Source organism: Podarcis muralis, chromosome 11 (genome assembly GCF_964188315.1).
Source record: "Podarcis muralis chromosome 11, rPodMur119.hap1.1, whole genome shotgun sequence".
Classification (NCBI taxonomy): Eukaryota; Metazoa; Chordata; class Lepidosauria; order Squamata; family Lacertidae; genus Podarcis; species Podarcis muralis.
Window position 1 is genome coordinate 3,665,768 of NC_135665.1, and position 16,335 is coordinate 3,682,102.

The 16,335-nt window shown below is 41.8% G+C and overlaps 1 protein-coding gene across 5 annotated transcripts in view; it reads right to left on the reverse strand.

Annotated features, from left to right (window-relative positions):
- Positions 1-16,335, reverse strand: part of TRPM6 (transient receptor potential cation channel subfamily M member 6) — an 87,328-nt gene that overhangs the window by 31,162 nt on the left and 39,831 nt on the right. For all 5 annotated transcript variants that reach the window (XM_077935968.1, XM_077935967.1, XM_077935970.1 and 2 more), the window contains 9 exons: positions 15,377-15,505; positions 11,774-12,025; positions 10,700-10,874; positions 9,535-9,649; positions 7,471-7,670; positions 5,703-5,835; positions 3,001-4,124; positions 832-938; positions 220-346 (listed from right to left, as the gene is read on the reverse strand). In XM_077935968.1, the coding sequence (XP_077792094.1) occupies positions 220-346; positions 832-938; positions 3,001-4,124; positions 5,703-5,835; positions 7,471-7,670; positions 9,535-9,649; positions 10,700-10,874; positions 11,774-12,025; positions 15,377-15,505 (2,362 nt within the window). The remainder of the gene's footprint in view (positions 1-219; positions 347-831; positions 939-3,000; positions 4,125-5,702; positions 5,836-7,470; positions 7,671-9,534; positions 9,650-10,699; positions 10,875-11,773; positions 12,026-15,376; positions 15,506-16,335) is intronic.

The following is a 16,335-nucleotide window of genomic DNA, read 5'->3' on the forward strand; positions in this document are numbered from 1 at the left end:
TTGAGACAAACAACCAATAAACTAAGAGAAAAGTGTGAAATTTCTGGAAGTCAATCCAGACCCAGATGATACAGCAGGAGAGATACTTCACGAGAAATTTAATAGCCGATCCCCACAATTTGTTCTCTTAAGAAGGCTATTGTGGGTGGTATTTATGGGTCCTGGCTGCCACCAAACGTTTCAAATTCTACCTATCATTATTTGCTTTGGATTACATACTTAGCTGATTAAAGTGAGGTGAAGATATCTCATTTGTTCTGTGTTCCCATTTGTCTCCCACAGGTCTGCTTTCAAGTGGCTCTGAACTAACCTGGGTGCTCTGGGGACAACCATCAACTGTAATCATCTGCCAAAGGAAAAGGAAAAACAGTAATCAGCCAAAGATGACAGGTAGTTGAGCTTAAGTTGCCAGTAGCATCATCCTTCCGAACCACTCTAGCAGGAAAGTCCCTTATACATAATGGGGAGGGCAGATCATTGTTTGCAAATCTTACATGAATAAAGCATTAGCAGTAACAAAGAGGAAGTACGTACAGCTATTCACTAACACTTGTCAGAAGTCATAGCCAAGATGTTTTTACTCAGAGTAAAAAGGGGACTGCTTGGACTGCTGGATTTCATTCAGAGCTACTTGCTTCCCCTCCCCCCCAATAATGTGAGCGTGAGCCAAGCAGTTTCCAAATATGCAATGATTAATCAGCCAGGCCAGTAACAGTTCTAATAATCACCTTGAAAGCAGAGCTGAGCTTTCATAACTGTGTGATTCTATATTTATTCAGCTTGTTAAAAAACAGAAAAAGGACATACAATTCTAATTCCACCTTCACCTACCGGCACCTGAAGAGTTTTCTGTTTCTTCCTTGACGATTTCCTTTCTTTGTTTCCAAGTTTTGCCTTTGCCAATACTGGCTGATGTGACTCTGCAGATTTGGATAGCTCTGAGAGTAAAAAGGCGGGGGGGGGGGGAGGCAACTCAATTCATATTTCAAAGAAAACTCAATAAAGTTTCACACCTACCTGGTATTAAGTCTAATTGAACTAATTCATTGAGACTTTCTGAGCAGTCACACAAAGGATTGGAATGTTACAGTATTAACAGTTTTCATATCTAACCATTTTACTATTGTGTATAAGGGTGTGCATGTCACATTTAAACAAACTTAAATTTTAAAACTGTGCAGCGTAATATATTGTTTGCTTTGATAGTGCACTGGTGGAAATTGAAACTAATGCAAAGAATTCTGGACACTTTCCTCTGTTACACTGCCTCCCCTTCCCCTTAGACTACATGCTTGCAGCCATCACATTGCGGTCAATATTTATCATTTATGTTGTGCTTGCAAAATGTAAGCCTATGGTTATTTACTCAGAGAGAAGTCCTATACTGTTCAATTGACATTACTCTCAGGTAAGTAATGCCTGCAGATTGCATTTTATTTTTAATGTGGCATTTTACTGCATTTTTACTGCATTTTATGACATTGTCATTTTAAACTGTTGCAAGCCACCCTGGTGGACTAGAAGTGTAGAAAAGAAATCTCAGTATATAGAAAATGATTAATGTTTATAGACTCATCTGCAGTCTTAGGGCTCATCCACCCTTACCTTTTGCCCCAAGCTTTCTAGGCTCATGTTTTAAAGCTCAGTGTCTGAGTGCTCCCCCCCACCCCCCCGCTACAGTCCTCAGGAAAACCTGCTCTTAATGCAAAATTGGAACAAACAACAATTAGGGTTTTCTGCAGATTGATGTTTGCTCCAATTCAGTGGTAAAGAGAGGGTTTTCGCAAGGAAAGCGCCTGGGCAAAAAAATTAAAAAGTGCTCAGACACTGAGTTTTAAAGCAGCAGAAGAAGAGTTTGGATTTGATATCCCGCTTTATCACTACCCGAAGGAGTCTCAAAGCAGCTAACATTCTCCTTTCCCTTCCTCCCCCATAACAAACACTCTGTGAGGTGAGTGAGGCTGAGAGACTTCAGAGAAGTGTGACTGGCCCAAGGTCACCCAGCAGCTGCATGTGGAGGAGCAGGGAATCAAACCCGGTTCACCAGATTGCAAGACTACCGCTCTGGATGAGGCCTTAATGCACAGCACTAATTACAATCATTACTTTGTTCCAGTCACCACAACTCTAAGATGCAGGTTGCTGTAACACACAATTAGAAATTCCATGAATGCCTTCTCGTCTACTTTTGCCCTTTCTCTTATTTACAAATAGAGAACTGCGAATCTAGTGTAGTCACTTGCCCAGACCAAACAAGTTCATGACAGATCACATTCAGGATACAGGTTTGGAGTTTTGTTTTGTAAGGTTTAAATTTTTGATCAGATATATCGATTAAATTTTTGATTACTTTATGAGGCCCAGTTCTAATTAGTGAAAGGAAATGTAAAATATGAGGCTAAAAATCAACAGCACACTCTTTATTGAGTGTGCATTGGCTATGGTGTGTCATGGCAAGAGAGTATGTGAAAGCTGATTTTTCTTCTAATAATGTGATAAGTGTTCTTTATTAAATTATGAATGCTCATGTTTCTATACTTTTAAAAAAGGAAGGTTTTTATAATGTGCTAATGTAGGTAAATATAATCTACTGATTACTTGATTGATCTTTAAAATCATTTATTAGTCAACAGCTCCATCTGATGCTGTTTGATAGTAAGCATATATCCTTTATTTCTGAGAAGTGGATGGAAAAGGCAGCAGATCTAGGGTAGTCCAATACTGAAGCAGAGGACAACCACCATCCCACAGCTATCACTCAACAATGACCCCTAAACAGCTGGGAAGAGCTTGGAACTTCTTTGTGGAAAGTGGCTTAAAGCAATGTAACATTTATTTGTTTACTCAAAACATTTATATATTGTCTTTCATAATAGTGTTCAAGGTATGCTTTTAAAAATCCTTATTAAAAACAAAGCAAAACAGGAGACCACCAGAAGATTAATGCATAAGAACAGCAGTAAAATCAATCAAACAGCAATAACAATGTGTAGCCATTACCTTTTATTCTGAAGGTCTTTCCCACTTTCTCTGCTTTGCGGGACCAGAATCCACTTCCCTTGCCGAAAGGCCAGTTTTTCCTGCGTGGATTGATCCAGACTGACATGCTGCGCTGGAATGGGAGAGGAGACTGGGAGCTGTCACTACTGTAGCCTGATCTGTCAGAAACGCAGGAAAACGATTTGGATTCATGTATCTGTGCATGTTGAGGATTACGGCAGCCTTTATTGGAGGTAAAATGTGTGCATGACAACTGCCTTGACTTGTTGCTAAAATAACTCTTTTCATCATCTCCCAAGAACCCCCAGTTCACATAACCTCCTTCAGGTTCCTCACTGTGTTGATGAGCACGGATAGAGACCTCACGGGCAATTCTAGGTTCTTGGAAGTTCAAATAGGGTTCAGTGATATTTTCACTATCCTCTTTGTCTGATGAAAATTCCAGTTCCCATTTTTCATTGATAACTGGATTTCTTTCTGGAGCCTTGTGCACATCCAGCTGAGCAGTGATGCTGCCATGCTTGGTTTGGGGTTGAGCTTGCAGTTCATCTTCTCTGAGCAGACTACTTGAGAAGGCTGAACTTAAGGTGGCATTTTCAGATAAAGAGGCTCCTTGCTGACCAGAAGGAACCAGGAGGAATTGTCCATATCTAGGGGCTGATTTACACTCTGACGATACCCCAGAGGTCAGTGTGTCGTTTTCAATTTCTTGCTCCTGGTGTTTGCTTATTGATTTGATCTCTTTGTAGTCCAGGGCACCAAGAATGCCACGACGAGCCCCCGGGGGCCAATGTGTCCTGGCCAAGCTTTTCTGAAGAGAAGGTGGCATGCTGTAGTAATTATACTTCTTATCACACACACTTTCCATACTGCCCAAAGCCTTAGAGCACATGGAATTGCTCCAGCTATGGGGAAGCTTCCTGTAGGTTTGATGCTTCTTGTGAGCAAGAAGGGCCTCCTCTACTTGCAAAGTGTCCACAGCTGAAATGACTTTAAGCGTATCAACGGTTAAAGCAGAGAGGTCTTGTAAGTGTCCGAGCTGGCTATCCAGGGCAAGCAAAGCGTCTTTGACATAAAATACTTTCTCATGTACCTCCTTCAGTTGTGAAAACATCTCTTCCACTCTAAGAGGAAATAATAGATGTATTAAAAACTGCATTATATATATTCTTCAGTATATCAGTTAAATTAATAACATTTCATTTTTCAAATAGTGAATGGAACCATTGTTCTAGTATTGGCTAAAGAGGCCCTGTATAGCTCAGGATCAGATTCCCTGAGAGAACCCAAGAGCCTGTTGGATCTGGCCAAATCCTTCTGCCATGTACTATGACCTGAACGCATCTGGCTCAAAGTGGTGTGGAGAATTGCTTTCTCCATGGTGGCTCCCATCCTGTGGAGAGATTTCCTGTTGGAAATCAGGCAAACACCAACTGTGGGATGCTTCTGCTGGCTGTTAAAAAATTATTTATTTATCTGGATGTTTCATAACAATTAATGTTGGCTCCCAGCATTTCCTGGCTACTGTAATTGAGATTGATGTTTCTGCTTCATTGGCATGGTCTCTATTGTTGTATTTTGTTGTTGCCTTGTTGTCTTGTGAACTGCCTTGGTGTTTCTTTTGAAATGAAAGTTAGTATATAAATTTCAAATAAATATGATACTAATGTGACGAAGCAATCAATAATTTAATTGTAGAATTAATATACCCTTCTCCCGAGAACTAGAATGTGCTACAGAATAACAAATTATGTTGTATACTTTCATAAAAATTTGATACCTGATAACTATAAAGAAACTATAAGTCCAACTCTACAATTCTATGATTCTAAGTGGAAACTGGTAGCTATGTTTGAAATGAGTGTGTAAAATGTTGCCTGAAGTATTGCTCTTTTGTAATTGAAAAATCTTCAAATCTGCAAGTGTTGCTGAATGTAAAAAGCAATAATATATTAGGGAGAAAAAGATTTTCTATTTGCTAGCCTCTTTTAATTTTTCTCATGGTTTCTATACCCAAAAAACCCACTTATAGTGGATTTCAAGTCTACCAAATCTATTTCACTTCTCAAAATGTCTTTCAACAAGATCCATTTAGATTATGACAGGGCCCATAATGGAGTTGTATAAACCCTTGTCTTGTCTGTTAGCTTATTTTAGCTAAATAACTTCAGGTAATCTTTCTAAGCCTTCACCTTAAAAAACTGCTTAAGTTTTGCTACTATTTGGAAATAGGATCTTGTTGAAAGACATTTTGAGAAGTGAAATCCACTATAAGTGGGTTTTTTGGGTATAGAAACCATGAGAAAAATTAAAAGAGGCTAGCAAATAGAAAATCTTTTTCTCCCTAATATATTATTGCTTTCTACATTCAGCAACACTTGAATGTAAACACTTGAATCAGTAGCAGGTGACACTCCATGTGGCCTTAAACAATGAAAAGCATTGCTGCATTTAACATACTAAGGGAACTCAAAGAGTTTACCTGCATTTTGGCTGACATTCAATACAAACGTCCATATGCACAACCCCACTTTTTCTCAGGATATTAGGATACCTTTCTGAACATATCTGATTCTGCATAGACAACAAGAATTACATGAACCTGTGTACTTAGGACTGCGGTCCTGCACTCCAGCTTGTTTTTGTACTATCTTCTATGAATTGCAGTATAACTAACATTGTCAGGGGAAAAGTTATCTTACCTTTCAGTTGTCACACGAATCCTTTCACTGTCACTGGAATGCAAGCTTCCATTCTTCTCATGCAGGTACTTTTCCACACACTGCTCTTCAAAATCATGAAGTTTTTTCAATTCCTCATCACTCAGATACAGCTCTGGATAATGGTGATTAGAAGAAAGTTTAAACACAGTGATGTAAGCATGTCGCTTGCAAAGGGCTGGTTGGAAATATTTTTCTGTCTAAGGTGAAATGCCAGGTGCCCACCCCATGTACAGAAGCCGATTGGAGAGCAGCTGGATCTTATTTTAACACCAGAGATATTGTCCCTCCTGTCCACCTAGAATCTACTGCCTGAGGCAGTTACCTCACTCTGCCTAACGCACTTCCAATGGCATGAATCTCCAAAGAATATTAGACAGTAGGTGTGAAATGCAGTGCAACCAAGTTTGAGACCAGGATAGTATGTCACAGGTAAACAAATTCACCATTGAGGGGACAACTTTGATGTGGCACTTGAATGGCCAAAATTAATCACTCGACCAGGTAAGAGTTTTCAAGCAATTTTGTACACATTGAGACTCTATTCACAGCTTCACATAAACATATGGACATTGGCAGCAGGGGCAGCAGGTACAATTCCCAGCTCTTTCCTCCCCAAAGGACACATTCCTTGAATATCTGCCCGGGGCTCCAGCAAACCACTTTTGAAACTAAGGAAACTTCAGAATACAATTTGAGACAGGGCACGGACTGTGCAAAGCAGAAAAATTTAAAATATCCTATTTGGTGCACTATGGGACACGGGTGGCGCTGTGGGTAAAAGCCTCAGCGCCTAGGACTTGCCGATCAAAAGGTCGGCGGTTTGAATCCCCGCAGCGGGGTGCGCTCCCATCGTTCGGTCCCAGCGCCTGCCAACCTAGCAGTTCGAAAGCACCCCTGGGTGCAAGTAGATAAATAGGGACCGCTTATCAGCGGGAAGGTAAACGGCGTTCCGTGTGTGCTGCGCTGGTTCGCCAGATGCAGCTTGTCACGCTGGCCACGTGACCCAGAAGTGTCTGCGGACAGCGCTGGCTCCCGGCCTATAGAGTGAGATGAGCGCACAACCCTAGAGTCTGGCAAGACTGGCCCGTACGGGCAGGGGTACCTTTACCTTTTATTTGGTGCACCTAGTTGGATCCTTGCCCATAGAATCTACTTGTATTAATTTTGTTCTACAGCACTAATTCCTGTTTTGTCTGTTCCTTCAGCCCCAACCCAAAATGAGAATTTCACATTTCAATTTCATTTCCATTTCTTGCTTTTTGGTTTTGTGAACTATACCATGAATAACTACAATGCATCTAGAAAGCACCTTCCTCACAATTTCCAAACTGTTCCTATGTTGAAAATACCAGTGGCAACTGCATAAGTGAGACTGACAAATAAACGTTGAATTCAGGTGTGTATTTGTAATAGAGTGCATGCTTCCCAAACATGGCTTTCAATCTACTTTGGAACTGTACCATGATTTGTTGAGGAATGATCAAGTCACTAAGTTTTGGCAGTCAGATTCCACTGGATGGTGCTGTTTTCCTATGCCTTAGTTGTTATATGGTTCCAGAAAACATATTAAGGAGCAATGCACCCGCCACTGAAATGGAAACAGCTCCGAGGTGCAAATATTGTTTAACTGCTCTAAGTACATGGAACAGTCCTTATGTTTATGATGAACAGAAACAAAGTTAAGGAAAGTTAAGGTCTATGGATTTACTGAATATAAGGAGCACCCGAAAGAACAGGCTCTGCTTACTCAGTTCAACATGCCCCTCTTCTTGGTCCAGCTCATTGGGCAGCCGGCGATGGCCAAGGCAATTTATGAGGATGCCAATATGGCTCAGTATGATGAAAGGCGGTGGTAGCCATGGCTTTTCATGATACATCATGATGTACCGATACCGGTTGTATTTCCAGAGTTTGTTCGATATGGACTTCATATCAAAATAAACATTACTGTGGATGCAGAGGAAAAGGGAAAGAGAGAGATCCATAGGACTTTTTTAAAAAAACAATGTTAAAATAGGTAGTACAATATATAAATTAAGATAATGAACAAAAGGTAATTATATTAACCAAGCAAAATATAGAGACCAGAGTTGCCCAAAGAGTGAGACTGACAAAACTTGCTGTGGGATCTAGACACATAACGCTTACTAATAATGGCAATACTGATTCGGTTTATTAAGCTTTTTACCGACAAAAATATCGTATTTTTCCATCTATAAGATGCCCCCATGTATAAGACAACCCCTATTTTGGGGGACTCAGATTTAAGAAAATGGGGGGAGATGTATCCATGTATAAGATGCCCAGTATTTTTTGACATTATTTTTAGGGGGGGGAACCTAGTCTTATACACAGACAAATACGGTAATTTTTAAAATAAACATATTCAAACAGACAACATCAAAGCAGTTACTTATGACTTGTTCCTTTGAATTGCTCAGCTGCAACAGAAGCTCATACAACTGAGAGGATTAAAAAAATGTGTCTGACATACATGGAAATGCCAACATACCAAATATATGTCTTTTCATTCTTCACTTTAGCTCACGGGTCTTACAAAATCATTCAGCACATTTGGAATTTTGAGAGGGTGCTGTGGGTCTACTCTGGTTACCTCTTCCACCACCCTCTCCCAGATTTCTTCTCCACCACCACCAGATAAAAAAGAAGTGTGTGTGTGTGTGTGTGTGTGTGTGTGTGTGTGTGTGTCCATGGCTCTGGATGAAAGTGGGGTCCAGAAGAATTAAAATGGGTCTTCATGAATTTGTATGATTTTACACAGCCCCCCCCAAACCTATCAAATTAAAGATTACAGTGGTAGACCATGCAAGTTAAATAACAGATCCTGAGTTTGCCAGCACCACAAAAATATTGATCCACGGTGTACAGCTTCATAGTTTTTTACACAGGAAGACCACAAGGGAGGGGCCATGGAAGCATTGCAGACATGAGGCTAAGTCTTTAAGACAGAGGATTTCAACCTTTTTGAGTCCAAGGCTTCCTTGACCAACTATATTCTTTCTGTGACTCCCCTGTGGGACTTAGGAGCCCAGTTATGTTCCCCCCCCCCCTTGCCTGCAGAGCTGGCAGCCTCTCACTCTTTTTCGAACACCCTTCTTTGTGGCATGTTCCCTCAGCCTTCTATCCTCTCCCATGTCCTTGAGTGTCCTCTGGGCAACTGCTGCTGCTGCCCCTGGTCTCTGAGCTGCCCTCTGCCCCAAAGAGAGGTGCCTCTTCACACTGCCCCACAGGGATCTGGGCAGAGGATGCCCCCCACCTTAGTGGCCCAATGGAGATTGGCGAAAGGTGAACCTGAGGCCAGCACCTTACCTTGGGAGGCCGTAGTGGCAGCAGCAGGGCTGCTGCAACGAACAGCTGTGGAAACCTTTGGGAGGCAGAGATGTGAGAGGGCATTCAAGGAAAGAGGGGGAGAGGCCAGGGATGCCTGCGGCACCCTGGCCAACATTCAATGCACCCCAGGGTGCCATGGCATACTGGTTGAAAACCACTGCATTAAGGGGCACCACAGTGTCTGCAGATAATGTTGGCAATCTTAGCACTAACAAATTTAGTGGTGGTTGTTAACTTGTATAAAAGTTTCCCTTTGTCCACAGGCAGCTGAAAATGAAGCTTAAAGTTATGTAATCTACTAAAGATGAGCAGAAAGTAAACCACTCCGCTCATTTATCATGGAAGTCCAGACTGCTGCTTCTCCTCTCTTACTCCTTTTGGTGGAGCCCTAGGCAGGCTGGGTCCACTTAATGTAGAAACAGCACCAATAAACCCAACAGGAAATATGACAGGCACTTACTTGAAGAAAGCAATCAGCAGATTGACCATGATGATGTACTGTACAAAGAGATAGACAGCTTGAAGGAATGGCGTGAGGAAGGAACCAGGAGGACAGTTGGGGTCTGCTTCACAGGCTGTAAATGATAAAGGAAAGCTTCTGTATGCAACTCTAGCATAGGAATGGTCAGCTAATTAATGATAGATTTCTCATTCATAGGCCAAGAAGGCTTCTTCTTTCCCCCCCCAACCAAGGGTATTGGGCCATGGCATGCTTTTGTGACCCAGGAAGTGGAAGAAGAGGATGACACCTGGCAGCCACTCCCAGTCACCAGTCTAGCTGCTGCATTCTGGATTAGTTGTAGTTTCTGGGTCACCTTCAAAGGTAGCCCCCTATAGAGCGCATTGCAGTAGTCCAAGCGAGAGATAACTAGAGCATGCACCACTCTGGTGAAACAGTCCGTGGGCAGGGAGGGTCTCATCCTGTGTACCAGATGGAGCTGGTAAACAGCTGCCCTGGACACAGAATTGACCTGCGCCTCCATGAACAGCTGTGAGTCCAAAATGACTCCCAGGCTGCACATCTGGTCCTTCAGGGACACAATTACCACATTCAGGACCAGGGAGTCCTCCACACCAGCCCGCCCCCAAGAACAGTACTTCTGTCTTGTCAGGATTCAACCTCAATCTGTTAGCCGCCATCCATCCTCCAACCACCTCCAGGCCAGAGTAGCATGAAGCGCAAACTTCAAAAGAACTGTTGTGAATGCCAAAATATCAGAGGACAAATTTGAGAATTTGAGAACTGAACTGTAACCAAGACCTGCAGGTGAACTACAAATTGATATATGCTCACTTTTGCTTCTACAAAACTATGGCATTTGTGGGTTTAAAGTTCATGCCTATGCTGAGTAGCTCAATCGCTCAACTTCATATTCTAAGACATACGTGATACATTTTGTGCTGCTAAAGCAGGAAAAGAAGTAATATATAATTATATATCTATATTATAATAATTATATATAATAAAGACTTTCTCCTGGAAAAATGATGTGGAATCTGGCTTTTCCCACAGCTGCAAAATTTCTGAAAATGCTACCTTTTCTAGTGGCTGTGTTAAGTGATAGATGTGCTATATAATTGCTCACATTTTGTTGGATGCAGCATTTCAGTGAAATCAGACCTACCATCAATTTCTCCTGCATATACTTCACCAAACATCATCCAATAAGGCTGAAATACAATATCTCGTGCAAGGCTCCATGAAGGCTGCTCATGTGGAGAGAGTATTGCTTTTCGAGAAACTCCAAAACTTAACAATACTATGGCCATCATAATTACAATATAAAACATGTTTGCTGTCTGCACGAAAAAGAAAATGAAACACAGTGATCAAAGTGGTGATTTTGCAAGGTGAAAAAAATTGTTTCCTGTGGCTACGGCACATTATTTTGTTATTTTAAACAACTTATGGAGAAACGCTGTATCAGTACTGCATCTTATTGGATGTATTGATGTTCAGTTATTCAGAATGGCAGCAGTCCTGTACTTACTTATGTACAAGTTCCTGTCAAGTCAATCAAATGCACTTAATCTAAAAGGGCAGCACCCAGAATAAGTATCTGGCATAGCACAAAGAATAGCAAAAGGAATAGCAAAAGACTAGGGCTGGTGCTTTATGCAAGTCTTGCAGGCCAATGCCTTCATTCTAGAGATAGGGCTACTAAATAATTCAGATATATAGGAATTATTTTCCTCCTCTTATACTTCCAACAACACAGATAGGGCAAAGACAGGCATTGACCTAGTCTGCAAATGTGCATGCTCCCAGATAAGAAATCATGGCTCATTTGCTCTTCCTCCATTCCCCCTGCAGTTGTGCTGCTGTAGGCGAAGCCATGAACCTAGGTTTGAATGTGTCTCACTCCAGGAAAACCACAACCTGTAGCCAAAGTTTGTTCTATGGCTTACCACTCGCGGTTTGTCTGGGGGAGATAAACCACAAGTCTGGGTTTGGACAGGAGGCTAAGGACTGCATCCATGGTCTAGCTCACAGCAGCATGGTGACACGTTTGGCTTAGCATGTTGACTAGGCCAGTGTGTGATGGTGCTTTACATTTCTCTCTACTACATATATAACAGGCAAAATTTTCATAGGTGAAGATTCAAACTTCATTAGCTGAAATTCTGCCTCTCGTGTAGCTCTATGAGAAAAAGTGGTATCCTCATTTGGAGAAAGTGCTCTGTATCTAAATACTTACCATTTTCCCAATCATTGTCAGATATGGACCTGCACGCTGGTTCACAGCAAAGAAGTCAAGAAGCCGAGTATACCAGAATATTATATCCAGACAGTAAATTAACCTTCCTGCTGTGTGAAGGGGAGGATCTGCCCAGCGCAAGCCAAAACCAGTCATGAACAAGATAATGGCGATAGAATCTGTAACGTTCCAGTACTCATAAATCCACACTTTCACCTTTTGGCTGAACTTTCCCGGCTCCGAAATAAATACCTAAGAGAAAAATGGGAACATCCCTTGAATTTATATGAGGCATGTAAAGAACATGACGTATCTCTGCAGATGATCTTCCTACGTAAGTCAGAGGCCAGTGGGTCACCTTGGGCAAGCTGTCACCTTTCATCACCAGTTTCCTTGCCCTTAAAATAGCAATGTTAATGCCCTTTGTGATGCGGATGCAAATGAATCAGATAGAAATGATGGCATGTCTTACATATTAAATATTCTTTTCAAATGATTGGTTATTAACAAGAATATTCTCATGGACAAATGGTTTAGAAAGAAGCAAGAATGTATGCTTCACTTATTCTTCTCTTTTTAACTCCTTAATTATTCAAGGCAACAATTCCCTTATGTGCTCCTATCTGCTGCAAACAGAAAGGAGACTGTCTCTACACTCATTCGCCCTTGTCAAGAACCGTTTGGATTCTGTCCTTTCTTGTTTTTCTGTATATGCTTAGTAACTCTCTAACAATGTGTTTCACCGGTTTTTATGGAGCAGGCACTAAGCTAACTACTGGTAGTCTGCAATTCTCAGGATCCCCATTCTTGATCCCTTCTTAAAAATTGGTGTAACATGTTCCAGTCCTCAGATCAGAGGCTGATCTTAGGAACAAGTTAAAATTTTAGTCAGAAGAGGGCTGTTCAGGCACTAGGTTCAAAATAACCATTGGATTGTGTCCTATCATTTTTGTATTGTTCCTGGATGTAGAATGGAATAGTATGATGCTATTGGAGCTCTGAGTGTGTTTCCATTTTTGTGATTTAAAAAAATACATCTCATTTTGTTGATGTAAGCCATTTTGGTGCATACATATTTAAAAATAAAATATAAGTAAATATTTGCAGGCCTGGGCACAGAGAAGCCGCAGGGAGCAGCCCAAGGCAGGGGGAAGTTGCAATAAACACGGGACAACCACTTGGGATTTAAGCAGGCCTCAACTTTATTGAGTAAAGATGTCAGCAGGTTTTGGTGCAGGCATTGGATGTGTATCCTGACTTAACCAACTCATCTGCTGGTTGATTATTTGGCATGGTTAACCAAGGTTAAGTATCACCCTATGACATAAATCAAATTGGGAGGACAGATCCCTTTAAGAGGATACCATGATTCCTTGGACCGAGGGTGGGGTGAAGTGGGGGGCCTCCTGAACTGCCTTCCACCTAGACTAAAGATCCAACTTTATCCGCAATCAAGTTGAGACAATTGCTATGAGGAAGGCAAATTCCCCTGTGGTCCCAAATATGGCGACTGAAGACTTCCATAGCAAGGTCTTACGCAGGGCTTGCCCACTTCTCTTGGCCAGGCCTACACATAAAGCATCAGGTGAGTGGGAACTGAGGCTGAGGCCTGGGCATGGCTGCCAGGGAGAGAACCAGAGAGAAGTTTTCCCTCTGGTCTGCTCCCTGAACAGCACCCCCAGGCTCACCCACAATTGGCTGCAACCATGGGCAAGCCCCAACAGCCAGCAAAGCCATTGGAGAAGTGATGCCCCTCCTCCCAGCAGGGTCAAAACCAGCAGATCGCCCGGCAGCTGCTACCAGTGGACCACAAATACCACTCCCTGCAGCTGGCAGGTGAGCAGTTGTTTCCCACACAGTGCTAAAAGACTTGGGCTGTTGTTTTCTTCTTCATGCTTTTTATCTGGTTTCAGAATATTTCATTCTTTTTCTGTTTAGAACACCATGTGATACCATCCTTGGTTTTCACCCTACACGTACTCCTGCCACTCATAATAACTAGATCAGGGACACACATTGGGAGTGTCCCGGGGGTCTGTGAAGAGTCAGGATGGTGGTAAGCAAGTATTTAATGGAGGTTTTTGAACATTGGGAGGAAGCTTGCTGGGTTGCCGAGTTCGGAAATTGGAAAAAGCTCTGCTTGGCTCCATGTTTCCATGACATATAAACAGCTGAGAAAGAGCAAGACTTGAGTTTTTATATTACAAAGTCACAACACAAGCTGCAATGTCACAGCTTCTTAAAGTTTGAAATGAAACACTGCATTGCTTCTCAAAGACTCTGCACCCTCAATACATCTCTATTCTTCCTTCTGAAATGTATTTCTGTTTGCTCATTATTTCACGGAGTGAGTGCAGGGGTACAATTGTTAGACGTATGTTGTTGTTCTTTAAAAGAAACAAATCAGAGGTTTGGTGAAATGGAAAGAAAGGGTTGTAAAATGACAATAAATATTGCATAAGCCCCAGGAGGCATGGAAAAAAGCAGAACAGCTTTTATAAGTGAAGTAACAAATTAGTTTTACTTTGGTGCAAACAGAAAGAAACAAATCTTTGTCATTTATCAAGGACATGGCAGTCTTGAAAAGGCAAGTTTTCAAAATTAGGAAGGTGGAAAATGAGATGTTTATTTCTTGAACAACAAGGGTTCGCCAGAGGGCCTTTTCAGTTTTGCTAAGCAAATGGTGAAAAAGAGTCTTTGAATGGTTATAAACAAGATTCCTCACATTATATAGCAAAGTCCAATTACATACTGCTAAGATCAAACTGATAAGCAGCAAGTGAAAAGGTGATGTCAAAGTGTTAGCCAAACCTTAGAAAAAAGACATGTATAAATAACTTTATGTATATGAGTACCACTGAGCTGAATGATGTTATTAGCATGTGTAACAACATATTAGAGGAATGAAAGCCAAAGGGTGCAATTACCTGATACAATCTAAAGAAAAACGATTTCCAGCACTACACACAGCAAACCCCAGAGAAGTTAATGAAGCGTGTATGTAACACAGTGTCCTGCCCCATTTTATCCAGTGGACCACAACCACCACATAAGTGAAGCAATTGCTTCACGTAGGGGTAGCTGTCCTATAAAGACAAAAGGGGCAGCAACCCACCAGTGGCAGCCCCTCGCCCCTCTTTAACCCTAGGGCTTGAGCCCTCTCCCTCTCCTTGTCTTCCACATTACAGTCACTCAATCCCTGCATGGCATCTGCAGGAACTGTGGTCCAACCCTGCCCCATAACTCTTCACAAGAAGAGAGATAAATAGCTATTTTCAAATTGCAGAAAAGAACTGCAAACAAAATCCTAAAGATGTAATTTTATGCAAGTTTCCGCATTTAAATGTATATAATACATAAAAGGATTTTTTAAAAAAAGCTTTACACCCAAATCTTTTTTATCCCCTGTGTGTGTCATTCAAAAGTGGAAACTTAACTCCAGGCTCCTATTTTTGAAAACTACAATTATTATTATGAAAAATGTACATTGATTCAAATTCATGGAGATTTCTTTTTTGTAGCTTACCCCATAGATAATTGCTTGTCTTAATTCCTATATTAGGCATGGACAGCAGAAACATCAGAATGAAATAAAGGACCTACCTCTCTGACTTTCTCAATGGAGGTGGTGAAAATGTAAATGATCACAAGCCATTCTGGCACACTGGGTGTTGGTTCCATCTCCACCAAGACAGTGTAAGTGAACAGCATGAGAAATGCTAAATAGGCCATCTACAAAACACACAAACACAATGCGTAGTCCTTATAAACACACATTTGTGGCAAAAAAGAGGAAACTAATAGGTCACACAACACAATCCCCACCACCATTTGTGTAAGCTCTGCAGGGCAGGTGTGCATCATCCTCATTACCAATTTATAAACTGTTTCACAGCCTGAAGCCATCAAAGTGGTGTAGAAAAAGATAAAAGTAATAATAAAAATTCTAAAAACAACGACAAGTAGTCTTACAAACTCTAAAAATAATAAAACCATCCCTACATTTGTACACTTAAAAGGGTAAAGGGACCCCTGACCATTAGGTCCAGTCGTGGCCGACTCTGGGGTTGCGGCGCTGATCTCACTTTATTGGCCGAGGGAGCCGGCGTACAGCTTCCAGGTCATGTGGCCAGCATGGCTAAGCCGCTTCTGGCAAACCAGAGCAGCGCATGGAAACGTCGTTTACCTTCCCACCGGAGCGGTACCTATTTATCTACTTGCACTTTGAGGTGCTTTAGAACTGCTAGGAGCTCACCCCGTTGCGGAGATTCGAACCGCTGACCTTCTGATCGGCAAGTCCTAGGCTCTGTGGTTTAACCCACAGCACCACCCGCATCCCATTGTACACTTGCTATTTCATAAATGACTGGGTGATCTCTAAGGAATCCTTCTTAACACCTTTTGTAGGTGCCTAAATATCATGACAAGCCTGGTTTCTAGGACAAACTAGGGCATGCAGTACTCTCAGCAGTGCTGCATCCAAGGAACACATTTGCCAGGCAGCCATGTGTAGGGCCAGACAGTCCCTTAGGTAACCTGACCACAAATTGTTTGGGATCATG